Source organism: Hippocampus guttulatus, chromosome 15, assembly GCF_054856545.1.
Source record: "Hippocampus guttulatus isolate MCC_2025c chromosome 15, RoL_Hgut_1.0, whole genome shotgun sequence".
NCBI lineage: Eukaryota > Metazoa > Chordata > Actinopteri > Syngnathiformes > Syngnathidae > Hippocampus > Hippocampus guttulatus.
In genome coordinates, this window is record NC_141275.1 from 8,484,767 (window position 1) to 8,503,526 (window position 18,760).

An 18,760-nucleotide genomic window follows, 5' to 3' on the forward strand; every position below is an offset into this window, starting at 1 on the left:
TTTTAGTTTTGCATTTTAACATTTTTTAGCTCCGCATTGCATCAACATTGCATGGAAAACACTTTAGTTCAATAATTCTCGTCTAAGCAAAACACAAAAACTCTTCCCTCCTTTCCTGACTTCAGGAGTTCCCGAAGCCGTCACCAACACCAAAAAGTTGTGCCTTGGAAAGCTTCCATGTGAAAAAATATTAATCCCCTACGTCCCAACTGCCGCATCCTCACGTTACTTAATCATGTTCGGAATTGACTTTTCATTCGGTCTGTCCTCCTCTATTTTCACGTTCTTGAACTTGGTTCTCTCTTGAAAGCTCCCCACCTCTCTCCTTCACATACTCCTGACTGTTTGAAGCGGGCGAACACCCACACACTCACACCACACCAGATCCTGGCCCCTGGCTGGTTTGGAATCCATGACAAGGAGCCCTCTCTCTGAATATCAAAGACCTGCGTATGAGAGCATGTAGGCATGACTCACACCAGGGTCTGTCTTTCTCGCAGCGGGTAACCTGAGCATTCAGAGGGGGGGGGGCTACAGTTCGGTATACAGTGTGGGCAGAGACTTGCTGGATTAGTTGCCCCGATGTCAACGATCTGACAAATCCACCAATGCGTTGAGATTTCTTACCGATATGTTTGTCCGTTCCACTTTCAGTTTTTCAGCACTTATGTCAGACCAAGGTGGCAAGTGAGGCGGCCAGAGTTGCCGTGACGGCGGCAAAGCGGCTTGGGGAAAATTTGTTCTTCAGCCGCTGCGCTTCTCAGTCTTTGGAAGTTTCACCTCTCAAAACTCTGCAACACGGCAACTTTGAACGAAAGTGTTTTGTTTGGCTTTCTTGCTGCAGATGTCTCTGTGGATGATGGCTACACGGAGAAATCAGTTTGACAGTTGGTTTAATGGATGTTGTTGATTGTATGGATTATTGTACATCTGGCACAAGGGGCATCAACATTTTTGAAAGTGAATGCGACTTCTTGGGTCCTGATGAGTGTCGAGGGCTACACGTCTGAAATGACACATTTCTTCAAATGACCTTAACTAACATTAATTAGTATGTGTCATAGTTTGACACACTGATCATGTTAATGTTGTCTCAGAATACTTACGAAGGAAATGGATATGATGTATATGCAACCAGGGGGCGTGCTAGAGCATTTGAGGTGAATTCCAGCATTCTACCAAAGGGCCGGTCTATTTCTGACGTTTAGCCGCATGATGGTCACAGCTTGCAGCTTCCACCCGCCACCCCAAACAGACAATAACATTTTTGGCTCATTACGACAGCCGTAAACTACTCCCCGACCCCAGCCCTAAAGTCATTACGTCCCTGAATGAAACAAGTTTTTTTTTTCCCTCCTAAATCTCTGCCAGTATTTGCATTTTTAAATGAACATTTCAACAGCAGTCATTATAAACCACAATGTACTATCACTGGTGAGCTATTTTTAGAAGCCCTGCGGGCTACCCCTGCCACATTGGTGACCGCCGTTCTCGCATGTCTTACTATGTTGTGTAATCCGCCATGCTTTGAAGCAATAGACCCAAAATGAAGTTCTCGCCAATCAGAACTGCTTGTCATTGTTTCAGCCTGACTTTGTTTGCCGGCTAAATAAGTCATTTGTCAGCATTAAGCAACACCGTCTTAAATTAGACTTTTTAAAAATTGAAGGGCTTAATCGTCTTGAAAAATGACATTGAACACATCCGTTGCTAAAAATATTTAGAATGTCAATCGTCTCAAGCCGGCTGACAAGGAAAAATACACATTTGAGTCATTGTTTCGTTTTATTGAATTATAAGGTAGCTCTAAACGGGTTGCATTAAATGATGTTGTAATTAAAAGAAAAATGATACATTTTTCGTAGTATATGTATGTTCTAGTGATGGACTGATTACCATCAGTCCATCACTAGAAAGTGAACTGTCGGTTCCCCGGTAAAATTAGTGTGACAATCACGGCAATAACTGCGAATAGTCCTCAAAAAATAAATTCTTTTATTTTTGTTTCATTGAGCTAGAATTGCTTTACTCACTAATAACATAGCTAAACCTCATACTAGTTCCTGTGAGTTAGGTTTCACCATTTTTTAATATGTTTGCAAATTTAATGACATCTTCTATTAGAGTCTAATTGTGTCATATTCCAAAAGTTAAGATGTACAGTATGTATTAGTCTGTCTGTATTAAGATCTTTTATTTTTTAAACGTTGGAGCCCAGGAATAACATGCCCACCTCTACTATTCACTGCACTGTACATGTGCATGTTTGTGGGTGTGTGTGCATGTCAAAAGTTGGATGTCTATTTGTATGGATGCCTCGATGCTTCTTCGTTGAGGTGTACGCAGCGCGGGTTCTCTCGCCTGTCTCGCGCAGCAGGCCAGGTTGACATGTGAAACCACAGCAGCCGAGGAAGCCCCTGTTTAAGCAGAGGCAGTAGGGAGAAGCAGAGGAGAAGCCAGGAAGCAAACCGACAAACATACGGACAGGCCGATGCCAAGTAGGCAACGGAGCAAATAGATCGGGCAAGCGCGGCAGATGCATACGGCCGACCCAAAGAGCAACCAACAACTGACCCTCGTCAGGTCCTCCCTGCCTCTGCGTAATTCGTCGCGGTGGGGGTAGACGCGTGGTAAATAGGACTCTCGTCTCGCTCCTTTCACATCATCTGCCCTTGTCACATCCCTCAATTGATATGTGTGATGTTGGAGGAGGGTCTGTCATTCACGCAGGATGGGAAATGAACAAAGCCGCACGTATTGGAATTGGAGTGAGAAGACGAAATGCAAACGAGAGACGAGCGCGGCGGGTGGAATTGGACAGTGGGTCACTGGGGAACTACTGCAGCCCGCACACCTACACTAAAATTCTATTTTTTTTGTGTGTGTATGTATATTTCACATGCAGCATCCACACCGCTTTGTTACACGACACCCAACACCAATGCCTGAATGACGATTTTGATTATTTAGCTCACCGCTTAAACAAAAGCGCCTTTCACACAGCGATGTCATTGGAGACCAGAGCTGCTTCCTTCCGCCTTGTCTTCTCCAAAAGTCTTTCAAAGTATTTAGCTTGTATTTCCCCAAAGCATTTGAGCACATGCCCACCAGAGCATCAACCTTTGCTTGAAAGCAGCCCGAGCATGATTGTAAGTTTTCCACAGGGACTTGGTTCTAAAATGTGAGGTGCTCGGATTGACTCTGTCTTGTTTTCTTTCCACGGAACACATCGCCGGGCTCTGCAAGTCAAATAGAAAACTACCTTAAAGAGCCGAGACAGCGCTGTCAGATCTGTCTGCTTGTGTGCCTGCACAGTCTAATGGTTTGTCTGTGCGTGTGTTTCTGTGTGCGTGCGTGTCTTTGTCTGTCTACATAGGTAGAATGTAAGAAGGCCCAGCCCAAGGAGGTGATGTTCCCGCCTGGAACGCGAGGGCGAGCCAGGGGTCTGCCCTACACCATGGATGCCTTCATGCTGGGGATGGGCATGCTGAGTGAGTCATATACTCCTCTATACACACAAACAGTCACACAAACACGTGTTTTGTACCTCGCACTATCGAAGAACAACGTGAGACATGCGATATGTTCATTTGTACTATCAATTTTACCTTTAGCAGCACAGTGCCGTTCCACCTTCGCCACGCTGGAAATAGTAGAAAAGCTATCATCGGAGTACAAAAAGTAAAGCTGGTGAATTTGTTCATTCCTGGAAAGTGCTTCTTTTTTTCTTTTTTGTAGTTTCTTTTGTGTCGACAATGAAAGTCGCAGGTCTTATCGAGCCATTTCAAATGAGAATTTAGGCGGGTTGCTTGAAAACGCAGCGTGTGGAAATAACATGCCATAATACCCTAAACAATTTCAAATTATGAGCCAATGGATTTCAGTCTTGGCAAATCTTACATTTTCTGCACAGCATGGACGTGACTTGTTTGCGTACAGCGGTAGCCCCTCTCAATTTTTGCAGGGTCGGCGTGTTGGTTCAAAGTAGTCCATTACGCAAAGTCATTTAGCGCGTAAATGCGTGTACGGCCAACGCATTAAATTCACATGATTTCATTTTTACGGAAGGACTGAGGAAAATGGATGCCGTTTGGTCACCGGTTCGTACCTGCGAAGGAAAAGTCAACCGAGGCAAAGTGTTGTCAAGAAAGCGCCCATTAGTTGAACACTGGCCCTAATTAGGTGGCTTCAAGGTGTGCCACCAGTGGCCACTGTGGTCTATTTCTGGTGAAGTCTGGTACAGACAGCCCCTGGCCATATCGGAGCAGACCAGCACATTAGCAGGCTAAATGAAGAGGAAAATTGGTGTAATGTCATATTAAGGATTCATCACTGTGCCCCCCTTAATGGGTAATGAAGGGGACACACATGTCAGGGAGAGATCTCATCTACAGGGACCTCAGCTGCTGGTCTACCCCTCTTCATTACCATCCTGCCCATGCCCGTGGCCCTTTTTATTTAACATTATTTCACTTTCTCCCTTCTTGCCTCTCCATCCTTCCATCATCTCTCTTACGCTCTCTCCCTGCCCTTCCTGCATATAATTTGTATGTGCGACCCACCCAAATGGACTTGCCCTCACATAAAAGATTTATTTTTCATTCAAAAGCAAAAGAAACATGCTGCTGATTGCATGAGCCTCGTTTTGCTCTGCGAGTATATCCCCCTCCCCCCTACCCGTACAGCAGGTGCACACTGTGCCATATTCATGCATTTTTATCTGCACCAGGCAACACAACGTCTGAAGCACCTGAGAATGTGGATTGCGGTCAAATGTAGTTTTTTTGCTGTTGAGAACTTTCCTCATTAATATCGAAATATTTGTCAATGTTTTGCATAGATTCATATATTTAGTGTTTTTCAATTGAGGTATTTACACTGGAATTGATGTACCTCCAGTAAGTAATGAAACCTGGCAGCATGGTGACAGCGCAGTTAGCACATCCGCTCACAGTTCCTCAGTTCTTTGTTGGGGCGGGGGGCTGTTGAAAGTATTCTAATTTGAGAGAGAGAGAGTATCCACTATACTGGGAGCATAAATGGTTGGAGAGGGGAGGAAGGACTCGCATTACCTCTCTTTGGCACAGTGTGGATGAAGAAGCCTATCACAAATAAGACAATGTCAGACAAAATTGGCAATATAAGACAAGATCGACAGTCCTATTTAAGGTACGGAATTGACTTGTACACACATGGCTATGTCGCAACAAGCTTATGAATGAGACAGTGAAGCCACCAAAAATGCTTCAGCACATGGAGAGCCCAAGCAGGAAAGACAAGGCTTTGATTTGTGTGTGTGTGTGTGTGTGTGTGTGTGTGCGTGTGTGTGTGTGTGTGTGTGTGTGTGTGTGTGTGTGTGTGTGTGTGTGTGTGTGTGTGTGTGTGTGTGTGTGTGTGTGTGTGTGTGTGTGTGTGTGTGTGTGTGTGTGGTGGTGGTGGTGGTCTGGGGGAGAATCACCCCAAGATGGGACCGTCTTGTTGAAAAGTACAGTTCTCCCACCTTGAGGACCGCTCTTACAGGTCAAACTTGGGCCGCCCTAAAAGCCTTTAGCAAATTAAGGTTTTAAATAAGATTTGAATATTCAGTACCTTACCTTAATGTCTAGACCAGTGGTGTCAAACATACGGCCCGCGGGCCGGAACCGGCCCCCAAGGAGGTTTGATCCGGCCCGCTGGATCATTTAAAAGTGAAAAAAATGCATTAAAGATACAGAATGAATATATTAAAGAAAATGCCATTTGTGGATCATCCGCTAGGAGGCACACTGTTTTGATCACAGTAGAAGACAACATTGTTTTGATCGGGGAAGAAAAACGGCAGTCTCAGTCTGTCACCGAGATAGACCCAATGCAGCAAATGATATGAAAGCGCCAATCAATGCTTCTTGAGACCAGAACAAAGGAAAGAGATGATATCATGGTGATTCATAGCACAGTATGGTATAATGTTAATCGTTCGGCCCACTTGACATCTACCGAGTCCATATGTGGCCCACAATGTGAAATGAGTTTGACACCCCTGGTCTAGACACTACTAATAGTATAACTATATATTGTGAAATCATCCCTTAGATATGGTTACGGGGGGGCGGGGGGGGGGGGGGGGGGGTTCGGGGTTTGTTAAAGACTTTCACGGACGTTTCCAGTTTTAACGGTCACAAACAGTTGTTCTTGCCACAAAGAAATTGTGAAAATTGTTGTGAACGTCTGACGAAGGTCTTTGCAACCAATTAGCACGGAGTCGTCTGAGCTGCCCTAAGATGGCACTTCAATTCGCCAAGAAATTTTTAACATGTTCACTTTCCTGAAAATGTAGTCATTTTCAACTCTCCTTCCCGTCAGTCATTTGCATCTCCTCTTTTCAGCACCTTTTAAAAGGCACCGGGAACTTTGCAGAACTTGTCACGCACTAATGTTTCCGTGGAGGAGAGCACTCTCCTCCTCCGCTGGGACGAAGCAGACAGAAAGGCAGTGATGTGCTCATGTAAGAATATTAACCGCCAACTTGTTTAGAGACACTCTTATCTAAATGAAATTGGAACAAGGACAGCGAAACATTTCTTTATATAATTTGCATTCAGAAAAAAAAAACAAGACCCTTGGCTCATTATTTAAGAAAGTGTAAGCTTCTTTTCTGCCAAATCTCATTAAAGCCTTCCCCCACTCCTTTTGTTTACTCCCTCTAATCGAGGCATTTATCTTTATTGTGCCGTGCCCGATGTATGTTTGTTTGAAATAAATAGACATTTGAGCCTGAGCGAGATATGGGTGAGCCAGATGGATAATTGATTTTCAAGTGAATCAGAGCCGGTGAGCCATAAAATAGGTACATTAGCATGCATATTAATAAGGCAAATAAGTGCAGGCAAAGACGCCGCCGTCAGACCAGACAAACACAACGGCGGGCTTCGTTTAACGGAATAGTGGCATTTTTTTGTTTCCTCTCCTCTACCTGCCACTTCTGTTTTTCTTCCACTCAAAAGTGTGCAATGTGAACGACACGAGGTGTGTGTCTTGCTCCACTGTCCCAAAAACTTGAAATATATCTCCCTTCCTCTATCCTTCCACAAAAACGCGAGCCGTTTGCAGCAAATTTGGTAACGGGAGCTCTGTTTAAATGCGATACATCAGCCTTGAAGAATGGCTTTGCCATTTAAGCCAGCAATTTTGGCTTGGCATTTCTTCTGTTTGACAATATCAAACACATAATATCCAATTTTTGGTGTCCCATAATGGCTTTTCATTGGATCACATCTCAGTTCTTTTCAGCCCAAACAAACAATGAGAGCTTTTGTGAAAGCTATCCATCTGTGGCTTCCGGGTGATGACTTCTCATCAGGGGCTAATGAAGATTGTTCTTTTTTTTTTTTCATGCATTCATCCACACCGGGTTAACGTTCCCCTCACCGCCTCTCCGAGTCGTTTTATTTCTTTCTTTTTTGTCTGCGCGCGAGGTGGAGATGGCTGGGGCAGACACATTTTCCCCATTGGGTCAGGAATAAATTGATCTTTTTCATGGACAGCAAACACTGATTAGATATTTATGACCAAGGTCAACCTTTCTGATTCCAACCGACACCGGCTCTGAGGCATACAGAACAGAATCGACACGCATGCCAACGCACACACGCCGAAACATGCATGCATGCAAAATACTGTCCGTTTTTCCATATAAAATGGATGAGGGATCCTCTGCTCCGGTTACACTTTAGAGCATTTTGCTTGCCTTTGTTTGAAAACGTCTTCCTTGTATTGATTCAATCAAATTGTATTTTTTTTAACCCTTTCAGGGACAGCGGTTACGACAGTGGATAGCTTATCATGTTATCGGCTTACAGGGTGCAGGAATGGGTTAATTGAGCATTACCATGGCAACCATAGATGATTTACTGGCTTTTAACCTGAAGTAACCCGACATAAGCCCAATTTAATTTCGCATGGTCAGTTTGGGTATTTTTGCTGCACACAGTGAAGAAAGACTTATGACATTTTCCGTCCTGGCTTGAAGGACTTACTCCTATTAGGTCATTTAGTTGAGAGTTATGGTTGGTAGGCTCCAATAGCTTGTGGAAAACAGATAAAGACTGAGACACATAGCATAATTACAAGGTTAATGACAGTATGTTTATATTGCCCTTGATGGTACTTAAATTCACACTGACTTACTGTACATGTTGGCCCACACGCTCATCCACCCACTATCCTCGTGTTTTTTTGGGGGGTTGGTTACTGCTTTCCTCATGGCTCCTGCGCATCCTTCTCTCAATATGTTTCCCACAGCTGCTTCGGCCTCAACCTGTCGAGCTAATTAACTGAAGGTTCTGCGCTTCTAATAAGCATCGTGACAGCCGATCGACAATGCATCTGCTGCTTTTTGAGGAGTTCTCATGACACGCTATCCTCTTTGAGGCTCGTGGTCACTCAAAGTATAATTATTCCTCCGGCAAAAGATTGCGTGACCGTGAAGAGCCAAGCGTCGATAAAAACATCCATCCATCCACCCATCTATTTTCTCAACTCAATTCCCACAAATTGCACATATTCAAGAGAAGCGAAGGTGAACATTTAAGAAGAGCAAAAGTCATCTGCCAATACAGGTGTCCATTATCCTCAGCGTGTGTGTTACCCATATTTCGAATTGGCGTGTCTAGCGCGGCGGAAGGAGACATACAGACATAGAAATAAGGAGTTTGATTCCAAATCCCATTGAAGCAACCAAATCTGGCCAGTCAATCCGGCACCTTTAATGTACAAAGCTCTCTGCACAGTCCACAGAACATAAAGTACAGCAACACCGTCACCGGTGGGCGTCTAAGAGTGCTCCCAGGAGGGCCATAAATGTTATTACTCTCTCTTATAAAAATGCCTCAACATTTTTGGTCAATAAAAAGGGCTGAGAACCAAGAGAAGGACTTCCGCGTGGTCATGTTACGTCACGCCTTCAGGTACTTTCTATGGAATCTGGTTGACAGTGTTGGATGGATTTCTGTGACCGCGTGATGTGTTGGCTGAACAACACGAGCGGCTCGATCAAAATTAGTTGCTAATCTAATTAAGACAGTTGACCATTGATTTCGGGGTGGTCCTTGTCGCCACTCTGCCAACACTGCCAAGGTTTTTTTTTTCCCTTCCTTCACTTGACAGTCCACCATAAACATGATGAGCCATGAATACATGTCACCTCTTTTTATTAGGCTGGAAGCAACCAAGTAAATTGCTTCTACCTCGCCATTTTTCATGCAGGGTAAATGAGGATGGGACGTGATACATATTAGGTTGTCTGCTTGATAAAAGATTCTTTCTAAATCTCGGGCTTTTTAAGAGGATCACATTTGATCTCTTTCAGTGTGGGTGTTCAGGAAGAGAATCATGTCTTTAATGCATTATTTTTCAACAAAATGGTGTTTTTGTTTTGGGGTTGTTTTTTTTTTTTGAATAGCTGTCACGGTTCCAGTCTGAAGCATATTTTGTTCCTACCTTGCCACTGAGATTGTTCACTCTCTCTGTTTAAAGGTTACCCGAATATTGTGGCAACGTATGGCCGTGGATACACTGGATTTGCACCCAGCTACAGCTACCAGTTCCCTGGTGAGTCGCAAGCATTTATGATATTATATATTTTTTCTCTCTCCAAGATATCAATTTGTTGTTATGCGCTCTCCAACCGAGTCATACGCATGCACACACAAGAACGCATGCATAAATGCTCATCAACATACACGTCAGTCACAAAATCACCTGCGGGGCTATAAGGATGTGATGTGTCCAGATTGCTTAACCAGCTATTGTGAGCGGACAAATAGCAAAGTCAATTATGAGCTGCCATACTTGAACACTACCGTGACCAAATGACTAAAATGATAAATCCTTCATTTTCCACGAGCCAACGTATGCAAATTTCTCAATGAAAAAGAGAGAAATAGGCTCTCGGCAAGCCAAACAATGAATTTTTGTATTCAAAGTGTTGACTTGGAGGCTAAAGGCACTTGAAGGGGAGTCCAAGCGGTAGATTGCGGTGGGTGAGCAGGTGTAGCAGACCACTGCGAGAGGCCTCACAGGGATCCCTTCCATTTCATGCTTTATTTAAGGACTTTACACATACTTTGTTTGCTGTGCCAGACATCCCTCCTGCCACTGATAAGCCGGAATGGGGAAAGGGCTGACAGCGGCTCAGATCTCTGTAATATCTTTGTGAAATGGATCCAGCAATGGGACCACGACAGGTCCAGCTGTGACCACCTGCAGAGCAAACGTGTACAAGATTTGCGCCTAATATCAACAATGTATGGCAGACTACGTGTGCATTTTCTTTCGAGATGGCACTGACCAATCGGGAACGGATGTCAACTGTGACAAAAGGATTCTTTTTGTGCGTGTGTGCAGTCGCATCTAAAATAGCAATACCCGATTTACGATGCATCCGTCATTCATTCATACCTACAAAATGAAGCTTAAAAGAGGCTCACGAGCCAAGGAACTGTCAGTGTTTATTCAATAAATCGAGTGAAGCATGGATTTTTCAAAATGTTTACTGTTTGGGGCAAATTAAGTGATATCACCTTCCCCGCGGCAGAATACATTATCCTCTCCATGTTCAACTCAATTTAAAGAGTTTGATAAAGCCGATGATTAAAACAGTGTCCCCTGGACTTGCTCAGCTCTTGACAACGTAATTGGAATTTTTTTTTTCTTTATGTATAAATCAAACCCCCTTGCCCAAGTTAGATAACCCCGGGACAAATATTGACTCGTGTCCTTCATTGCTAAACTGGCGGAAGCATCCCCGTTTTCGAAACGGGCCGTTTTTCTCACTGTATATAACCTCGCTGAAACATTCCCACAAAAAAATGGCAGGCCAGATCCAAGAGGCATAAATTCTGGGCAGTGCTCCAATTTTTTTTTTCTTTTTTACACCCAGCAAACCACATGGGTCCAATGTTACCAGCAACACGTGTTTAGGCAATTGTTCAGTTGTCAAGATAAAGCAGCGCTAAAACAATGATCAGTGATGAAACACTGAATTGAGTAAGATGGCAGCGAGAGAAAAATCACAGCAAGAGCAAACTCAAGCTGGCGTTCCCGCGGCACAAGTGGAGGTCAAAAAATATGAACTGACAGTAAACACAACCTGAAGCAGATTTTTAAAAATACAAGCAGCCTAAGTGGAGAGACAACATTTCATGGACCCAAACTATTTTGCACTTGGAATCACCTGAAAGTGTATTTTATTTTTTATCAATATCATTTACCGGTAGCCAAAAATTCACCGCATTACATTTTAGAGTTTGAAGTTTACTTGTATCGTTGATTGGATAAGATTATTTGTGAATGTCTTGGGTCTCGGACATCATGTCTCGTACCACATGCCAACCAACAGTTTCTGTCATAAAACACATGTTGAAATGTGTCAAATCAGATTGCGCTGATGTCATCCCAATACCGCTCGCCTTCTTGCGTGATATCCGATTTCGATGGCAGTGTGGTGGTGGTGGTGTGACGCATGAGCATCTCACAGCATTCACCCTCAGCATTTATCGGAAAAAGTGGAGCGATAACTCAATTTGTAGTCAATAAATAAATTGAAGGTACAGATTTGTGGTGATGTGTTTCTGCCATGCCCGCTGTCGTTATAGCTTAATCGTTTAAAATGAAAAAAATATACAGTATAGTTGTGACCCACTATGAGCAGGTCAACGTATTCCTTGTGCGTCCTTCATGTGTAAATAGAGTTCAGTGAAATGTGCCCCGTGAGCTAAGAGTCGATTTGATATCCAGACAAAGTATCTGCTAAGAATAGTGTCGCCGCAAAGTAGGCAAATGATGAAAGCGATGCATGTGTTTTATGACACCGAGAATGAATTTGGAGCGCGCGCGTACTGAAGTTAACAAGGAAAGACAAGAAGCAAAACTACATTTAGTCTGGATGAAAACATACAAAGAGAATTAGCCCTTCCACATGCCATATTTCAATCTGATCAAATACCTGTTTTATGTGAAGCTCTTCCTCTGTGATTTTGTGTTCTTCTCTTCACGTTGATACCGAGCTCCCTAGCTGCATTTTTCTGTAATCACACAGTGATTGCCTTGTAGCAGCTGCCTTCGGGCATTATGCCTGAAGTGAGTGATTTGCGGTGATAATCAAGAGAAAAAAATGGTAAGAGGTGCATTGATGCGAATAACTTTTTTTTCTTTAATTTATATGCTCGAATCGTGTCTTGAGGTTAAGACTGGATATTGTCATTTTTCAAAGCGTAGACCCCCCCCCCCCACCCCTTATGACAATGTCTGGTACGTCTGTGATAGAAAGCGCTGGCTGAGAAGTCGTGACATGAATGAGCGCATGTTTTACAATGCTTAGGGATTCACTCTTGTTTGATTATGATTGTCATTATGTAGCTTCGCCAAAAGGTTGTATCGCTGTGTTAAATTATTTCATTGCTTGGCATCTTGTAACAGTTCATCATTAAAGCTTTAAATAATTTAGATGAAGTGGATGAAGAGGGGAAATGATGAGCTATTCGGCTTTGGCGGTTGGCGTTTGAGCCAGCTCCAAATTAAACTCGAAACTTCCCAATTTGGCATCAAGCCACAACTGAAGTCCAGGCTTCCAAAACTGTGGAACAGCAATAAATTGAATTTGTCAAAATTCTTTCTGCAATCTTTGTGCTGGGTAATCCACACAATTTGACAACTTGATCATTTTCTCGGTTATGTTTTTACTCCTCTCTAAAAAATGTTTTTCCCCATTAGTTTGCGCATGTCATAGGTCAAACTAATGGCGGAAAAAGTTCTATCTTGTTATATCACATCGACCTGAAATATGAGCATGGGACTTGCGGACGTTTTCGACTTACTGTATTTCAAATTAAAAGACATCTTTCACTAAAAAGGAAGCAGAAAGGGGACTGACTTCAAAGAATCAGACATTAGAGGGCACATCTTTTCCTGGACAAGACAGATAAAAACTTTGTGGGCAGCCTTGATTTTCAGATAGCTTTAAAATAAATAAAAAAAGACCCTTTAAGAACAAACCATGGTTAAAAAAATAACAATAATAAAGAAAAATTGCCACATGGCATTAAAAGACGGGTAAGAAATAAATGGATTTCTACGTCTGATTACGTGACAACATCAAACAGTAGAGCAATTGTCTCTCTTTGAATGTATCCATGTAGCATCAATCTAATGCACCCTCTCCAGCAGACTTTACCGTGCAGTACATTTTCTCCAATAACGCGTGGGAGTGTAATGCTGCAAATGGACAGCAGAAGAAGAACCCAAAGCATACTTCACAGACTGTACATTCTCGTTTCTATGCAACTGTCTCATTTGCATTATTTTAATGTGTCATTGTGTTGCTCAGCTTGCAGCACCCAGGAGAGGACCATAGCGTGGGCATTTCTTGCTCCACGTATACAGTCTAGAGGTAACAAGTATCCATGTTAATGGACTACATAGAACTGAACTAAATTGACAATATATACAATGTACCTTAAGTCGACATGCATATTAACACAACCGCTGCTGCAGGAAACACTGTGAAGAAACAGCGCAAACGTTGCATCACCCATTGTGTGAATGGCAACGTATAATGTGTCCGATGAATAAGACGCTAATGATAATGACGATAATTAAGTGTGCGTTTTGTCTGTGAATAGACCAAAGAAGACAAGAAGGCAAGACATAAAGCCCCCACATGACATTTATAGAATCATTCCATTGTTGACAAGGCTTGCATCGGCTTCCATGACACACACATGAATAAATGGTTAATTGCGCTCACACAGCACGCACATAAAGGCCACATTCATAAGAAGAATTAGATTCGGGAGACGTGTATGATGGGAAGAGGTGGAAGTGGAGGGTCTTAACCAGCTTCACTCCGCTCTCTCGTCGTCTTGTGCAACTCGCTGCCTCCACAGCTGTGCCCTCAGAGCCTCCCCCGGCATAAATGACCATTATGGTTCCATTAGGGCTGCTACTTGGAGGTCATTATGCTACTCTAAAAAAGCAGAGATGAAGATGTTAGTAAGCTCCCATCAGGGCAGAGAGACAGACTGTGTAACAGAGACGCATTACAATCAGTCATTCAGCTACTCCAGATGTCAAGACAGACAAACAGCAATATGGGTCCTCTGAGTGAGCCTTTTAAGTAGTAAAAAAATAAAAATGATGGAAACAATGATTAAGAAGGGGAGCGGGAGGATAACTGCAGGTAATTTTTGGGCTACTCCAAGAAAATGCGATTTTTTTTCCATGGTTTTGCCCAAGAAACTGTGTTCAAACACATTTACAGGGAATTTCAAGATTCTTCTTATTTTTTTTCACCACACATTGTACAATTTCACAAATTCAAAAAAGAGCTTGAGGCATTTTTTTTCTGGCTCAAGGACCCGCTTACTTGCATGCGCACTTTCAGGAAGAAGGAAGAAAATAAACCCGACCAAATAATCTGTGTAGATCAATGCCTAGGAATGCTTTTATTTTGAAGTGCTAATAATGGCAGTGTGGCGCGGCCTAACGGCTGACTTGACACATCTTCCAGGCTGTGTTTGGTACATCATTTATTTCTGTCACAAGACAACAACACAACCTTGACTTGAAATCATCTTTAATCGCTAATTCAAGGCACTGAAAAAAAAAGGCTTAATTACGCTGACACCGTATTGTACGGCACCTGTTGCCAGCGTTTAGAGCTACTAATGCTAGCCTCGCTACCAGCGCAACGAAGAGCAGCCCAAATGATTGAAGAGCAGTTTTTGTAGCTTTGCCTCTCATCAGTGAATCGTATTATAATATTGAACAGAGGTCCTTGGTAGACAATTAGCTTTCCATTCTCCATATCTGCACTGCAAAATTACTGCATAGGTGGTGTTGATGTTGAGTCCAGATCTTCAAAGGATGCTCCTGACCGCGATTCACATTTCTGGGGGAGGGGGAAATAAATGACGGAACAGCTGTCTTCTCAGCACGTAGCATATAGGGAAAGAGTTGCTGACCTGTGAGTCTGCCGTGATGGTTCCTTAGGGTTGCATGTCCTTTAAACTGGGGCAGATCCAACCAAGCATATGATAAATGCACAACAGGTCACTGCAAAGCATTGGCCTGAAACACCAGGTAGCCTCCCAGGGTTCTGCACCTGTCTGCTGCAGAGAGATGGAAAGGTGCTGACATGGAATATATCGAGCTTTCAACTTTTGAAGCAAAGATTGTGCATGCACTGTTAATGGATCAAGACAGAGTACAGTCGATGGACTTTTCATCCTTAATCTTCACATGTGGCATTAGCAAAGTGCGATGGGTTATTTTTGAGACAGTCTGAGCAAACACAACAACAGAATTCCACTTGTTAAAAGTGTGTAATTTCTTTTCAAAGTTTTTTTTTCTCCAATTGATCTCACTTCCTGCAAGATATAGCTCATTAATTCCAGCGTGGACAGTGTAATTTGGGACACCATGTGCAGTCATCGCCAGCATGTCCAGAGTTTTTCCTCAATGCTCAGACAACCTCTCTCCCCCTTGTCAGTACAATAACTGCCCAATGTCTTGGCAACACTACTGGAACAGGTGCGCAAAGTCACTGGTCTGGAGCTGATGAGGAGGTTACCAGTGTCATGGGTGTGTGCAACAATGTGCTCCGGAACAGAGGTCCCTCTGTGCGTCGACAGCAGTGCCGTCTCTGCGGCAAGTCTCAGCTGAACTTGAGCTAGGCAGCAGATTGTTCTTTGGATCCTGTGACCATCTCACGACAAGCTGGGCGAGCTGTGACCCCAGCAAGTGGTCCCGCAGGCCAGAATAAGTGCTACTGGGCTGGAAGCAGATGGCCCTCCTGATGCCACTCTGACTCACAGATAGGTTTTAATTGCCAAGGCTGATCATTAGCCCAATGGCTCAGTAGAGGCCAGAGCTCTTCATGAGTTGCAAGCCTTAAAATAGGGCCTGACAATGAATGTTGGAAGCTCATACAGTCGAACGAGCAGGCCCATTCAATCTCGTTCTCATGCACATACGGGCATCAAACAGGCACAATCAAAGTCTCCTCAACGCGACGGAGGCACTTTACCAGGGGCCTCTCTGCTTTCCTGTCCGTCTGACTCACTGTCTCTAAAGTAATGCTGACTGCACGCGCGCACACGTACACAAGCGCTGAGCTCCTCGGGCCCTGACTCCATTCCCAGTGACAGCAGTGAGTATCTGCCGCTGTGACGCCACTGGCCAGCACGATATGTCACGCCTAGTCTGCTGAAGTGTGCACTCATGGAGCTACGTTGCTCCCCGATTGTCTGCTCTCCAAGCCAATTTCACCAACATTTAAACGCATCTCGCACCGCACCTTGATGCCCAAGCAGGAACAGTCTGCCACAAGTTAGCTCTAATAAGAGGCAGAATGGCAATCATGTCTTCAATGTTGAAGCAAACCTTGAAGTGACTTGCCTCCTCAATGACTGCTACCTTTGGACGCCGCTGGAGATCAGATGGAGATGAAAATAGAGGATGGGCATGGAAATAGACAAAGGAGAATGTGTGTGTGCATGTGCCGTCTCAACTGTTGTTTTGTTGCCACCCACTGTTCGAAAGCTCCAGGCCCAGGGAGTTTTGTACTTGCGAGATCTCTACCCAGTTGGCCCGTCCTTTCCATCTAGCCTCCCCAGCCGTCCCTCCTGCTGACTGTGCTAATAGCTCTCCAGTTGCTCCCATCACTCATGTCCCCAGCGGATGGACATGTGCAGACATATACTCAACACCTATGCAAATATTGACGGCGATAGCTCACAACCCTCTGCACGCCTTCACTCGGTTTGAAAGCAGCGTGTCGGCTATATCGTTTGCAATCAGCTGGAAGTACATGCGAATGCATGTTTTTTGCACCACGCTATCTTGAACCCTTTGGTTCTGGACCCCGTGCTGGATTGTGTGTCATTGCTCTGCATATAACGGATAGTTTTGAGCTATAAAATGCAATATAGGTATGTCGTATTCGTTTAATTTTCATCAATCATCCCTGCAAAAGCAAGTTTTGACTCACAGTGGGGAGTTTTGCTTTTTTGGGGTTTTTTGACGATCAACATAAATCCACAAACACACAATTTCTCTGGTTGAAATGACATTTAAGATACTCGCAGCCAACAGAATTACCAGCCTGCATCATTCATCTGTCGCCTCGACCGCCGCTCTCAGAGCTGGATGACGGGCATTAAAATGCATATAAAATTAAGGCTGTTTACTTGGACACTAATGAGAGGAGGCTTAAGTAGTCCTGTTTAATTAGTTTGATTGGCTCCATTGGGACCACACAGCTGATTCACTGAGAGCTCACGCGGCCCTTTCAAACGCTAAGTATCACAAGGGATGTCCAAGGAAAGTGGATTGCAGCGACATGTTGCCTCTTCTGATCCCGCGATGGGAAGGAGCTCGACAGTCCAATGCACTTAAGGAAACCATTACATAAGAACCTCTTGCAAGGTCAGACATCTTTGTTCTTCTCATCTGTCTTAACCCATTAAAGTCACCTAATAAACGTCCCCTGGTCAGCTTCAAGGGTTATGAACCCAAATCGCATCCTCTTCACAGTGTTCGTGTTTCTGCAATCAAAATTACTGTAAATGCTTTCGCCTTAGCTGTTCTGTCATGCGTTTTTACACTTCATAGTAGTACTCAAGAAATGGGGCCCCTCTGCCCCTTTCATCTCGAACAGCTGTTGGAAAGTAACCGAGAGTAGACCTAATATTGATTATTGTGTCGAAGCAGATGTGTTGAGATGTTAAGATGGGCTCCACGGCGCAGGAGATGTTTCCTTTTTCCCTAAGTGCATGGGAAGGAGTACAAAAGCGAGGGCCAAAGTGCAGCTCCACTTCAATAAAGAGCCGAGTTTGTCCGCTTTGATGCTGCCTTGCAACTCGGCTACAAAGAACCCCGTGCTCTTGTCACTTCGAAGTGCCGGAACAGACGCCGCTCGTCACTTGTGCTTTCCGCATACCGTGACACCGTGCGCAGCTGTACAATTTGAGGATCGGAGCTGTCATTTTGGAGGCTGGGAATCCTCTTATTCTCTAGTCAACGTGAAATTTTGTCAAGCAGAAAACATTCACTTAGCAAGCCAAAGAATAGTGAGAATGAACGAAAGTAAAGAATCCTCCAGATTGTCACTCTATTTGCATATTTGCCTATAAAAAAAAACACATTCTGTGGACCGTACACTCAGCTAATTACTGAAAAACAAATCAATTATTTACAGTTTTTGCGCAATTCCTTTCATGCTCTAAAATGCCACCATGTGGCACCAAAGCTCTGAAAGTAATCATTTGTTTGTTCAAATGGCTCATCCCGATTGAGAGACTCATATTTGGATGTCGACGAGGTTTCGCTTGGGTCGTTCGTGGGACTCACTTGGCTGCATCTACATGCCAACCTTCGGTGCATTTTTTTCCAGAAAAAAAATTACCTGTCAGATATTTACTTTTATTTCAGTAACAGCCAATTCTAGACCAAGTCTTAAAAGACGTTTAATAACGTCATTGGGAGTGAATGAGTTAAGGATCGTGATGTGGATGCGTTTCTAATTATTCGAAAGTGTTTTTGGATCACAATGTCCGCGATATTTATCTTTTCAACTAACAAGACACACACTTGTAAACATGTAAAAGTGGGTGGCAGTTAACGTGGTTGTAATGTGCAGCTATGTCGAAATGCAGTGCGTTTTACTGAGTAGAGTTTCTCATATTTAGCGACGTGAAAGGGGCAAGATATTAGAAACACAGTC

The 18,760-nt window shown here is 43.7% G+C and overlaps 1 protein-coding gene across 10 annotated transcripts in view; it reads left to right on the forward strand.

Moving 5' to 3' along the window:
- LOC147193665 (RNA-binding protein Musashi homolog 2) overlaps positions 1-18,760 on the forward strand; it is a 223,545-nt gene that overhangs the window by 164,943 nt on the left and 39,842 nt on the right. For all 10 annotated transcript variants that reach the window (XM_086131975.1, XM_086131978.1, XM_086131976.1 and 7 more), the window contains exons 9-10: positions 3,377-3,491; positions 9,514-9,588. In XM_086131975.1, coding sequence (XP_085988101.1) covers positions 3,377-3,491; positions 9,514-9,588 — 190 coding nt within the window. The remainder of the gene's footprint in view (positions 1-3,376; positions 3,492-9,513; positions 9,589-18,760) is intronic.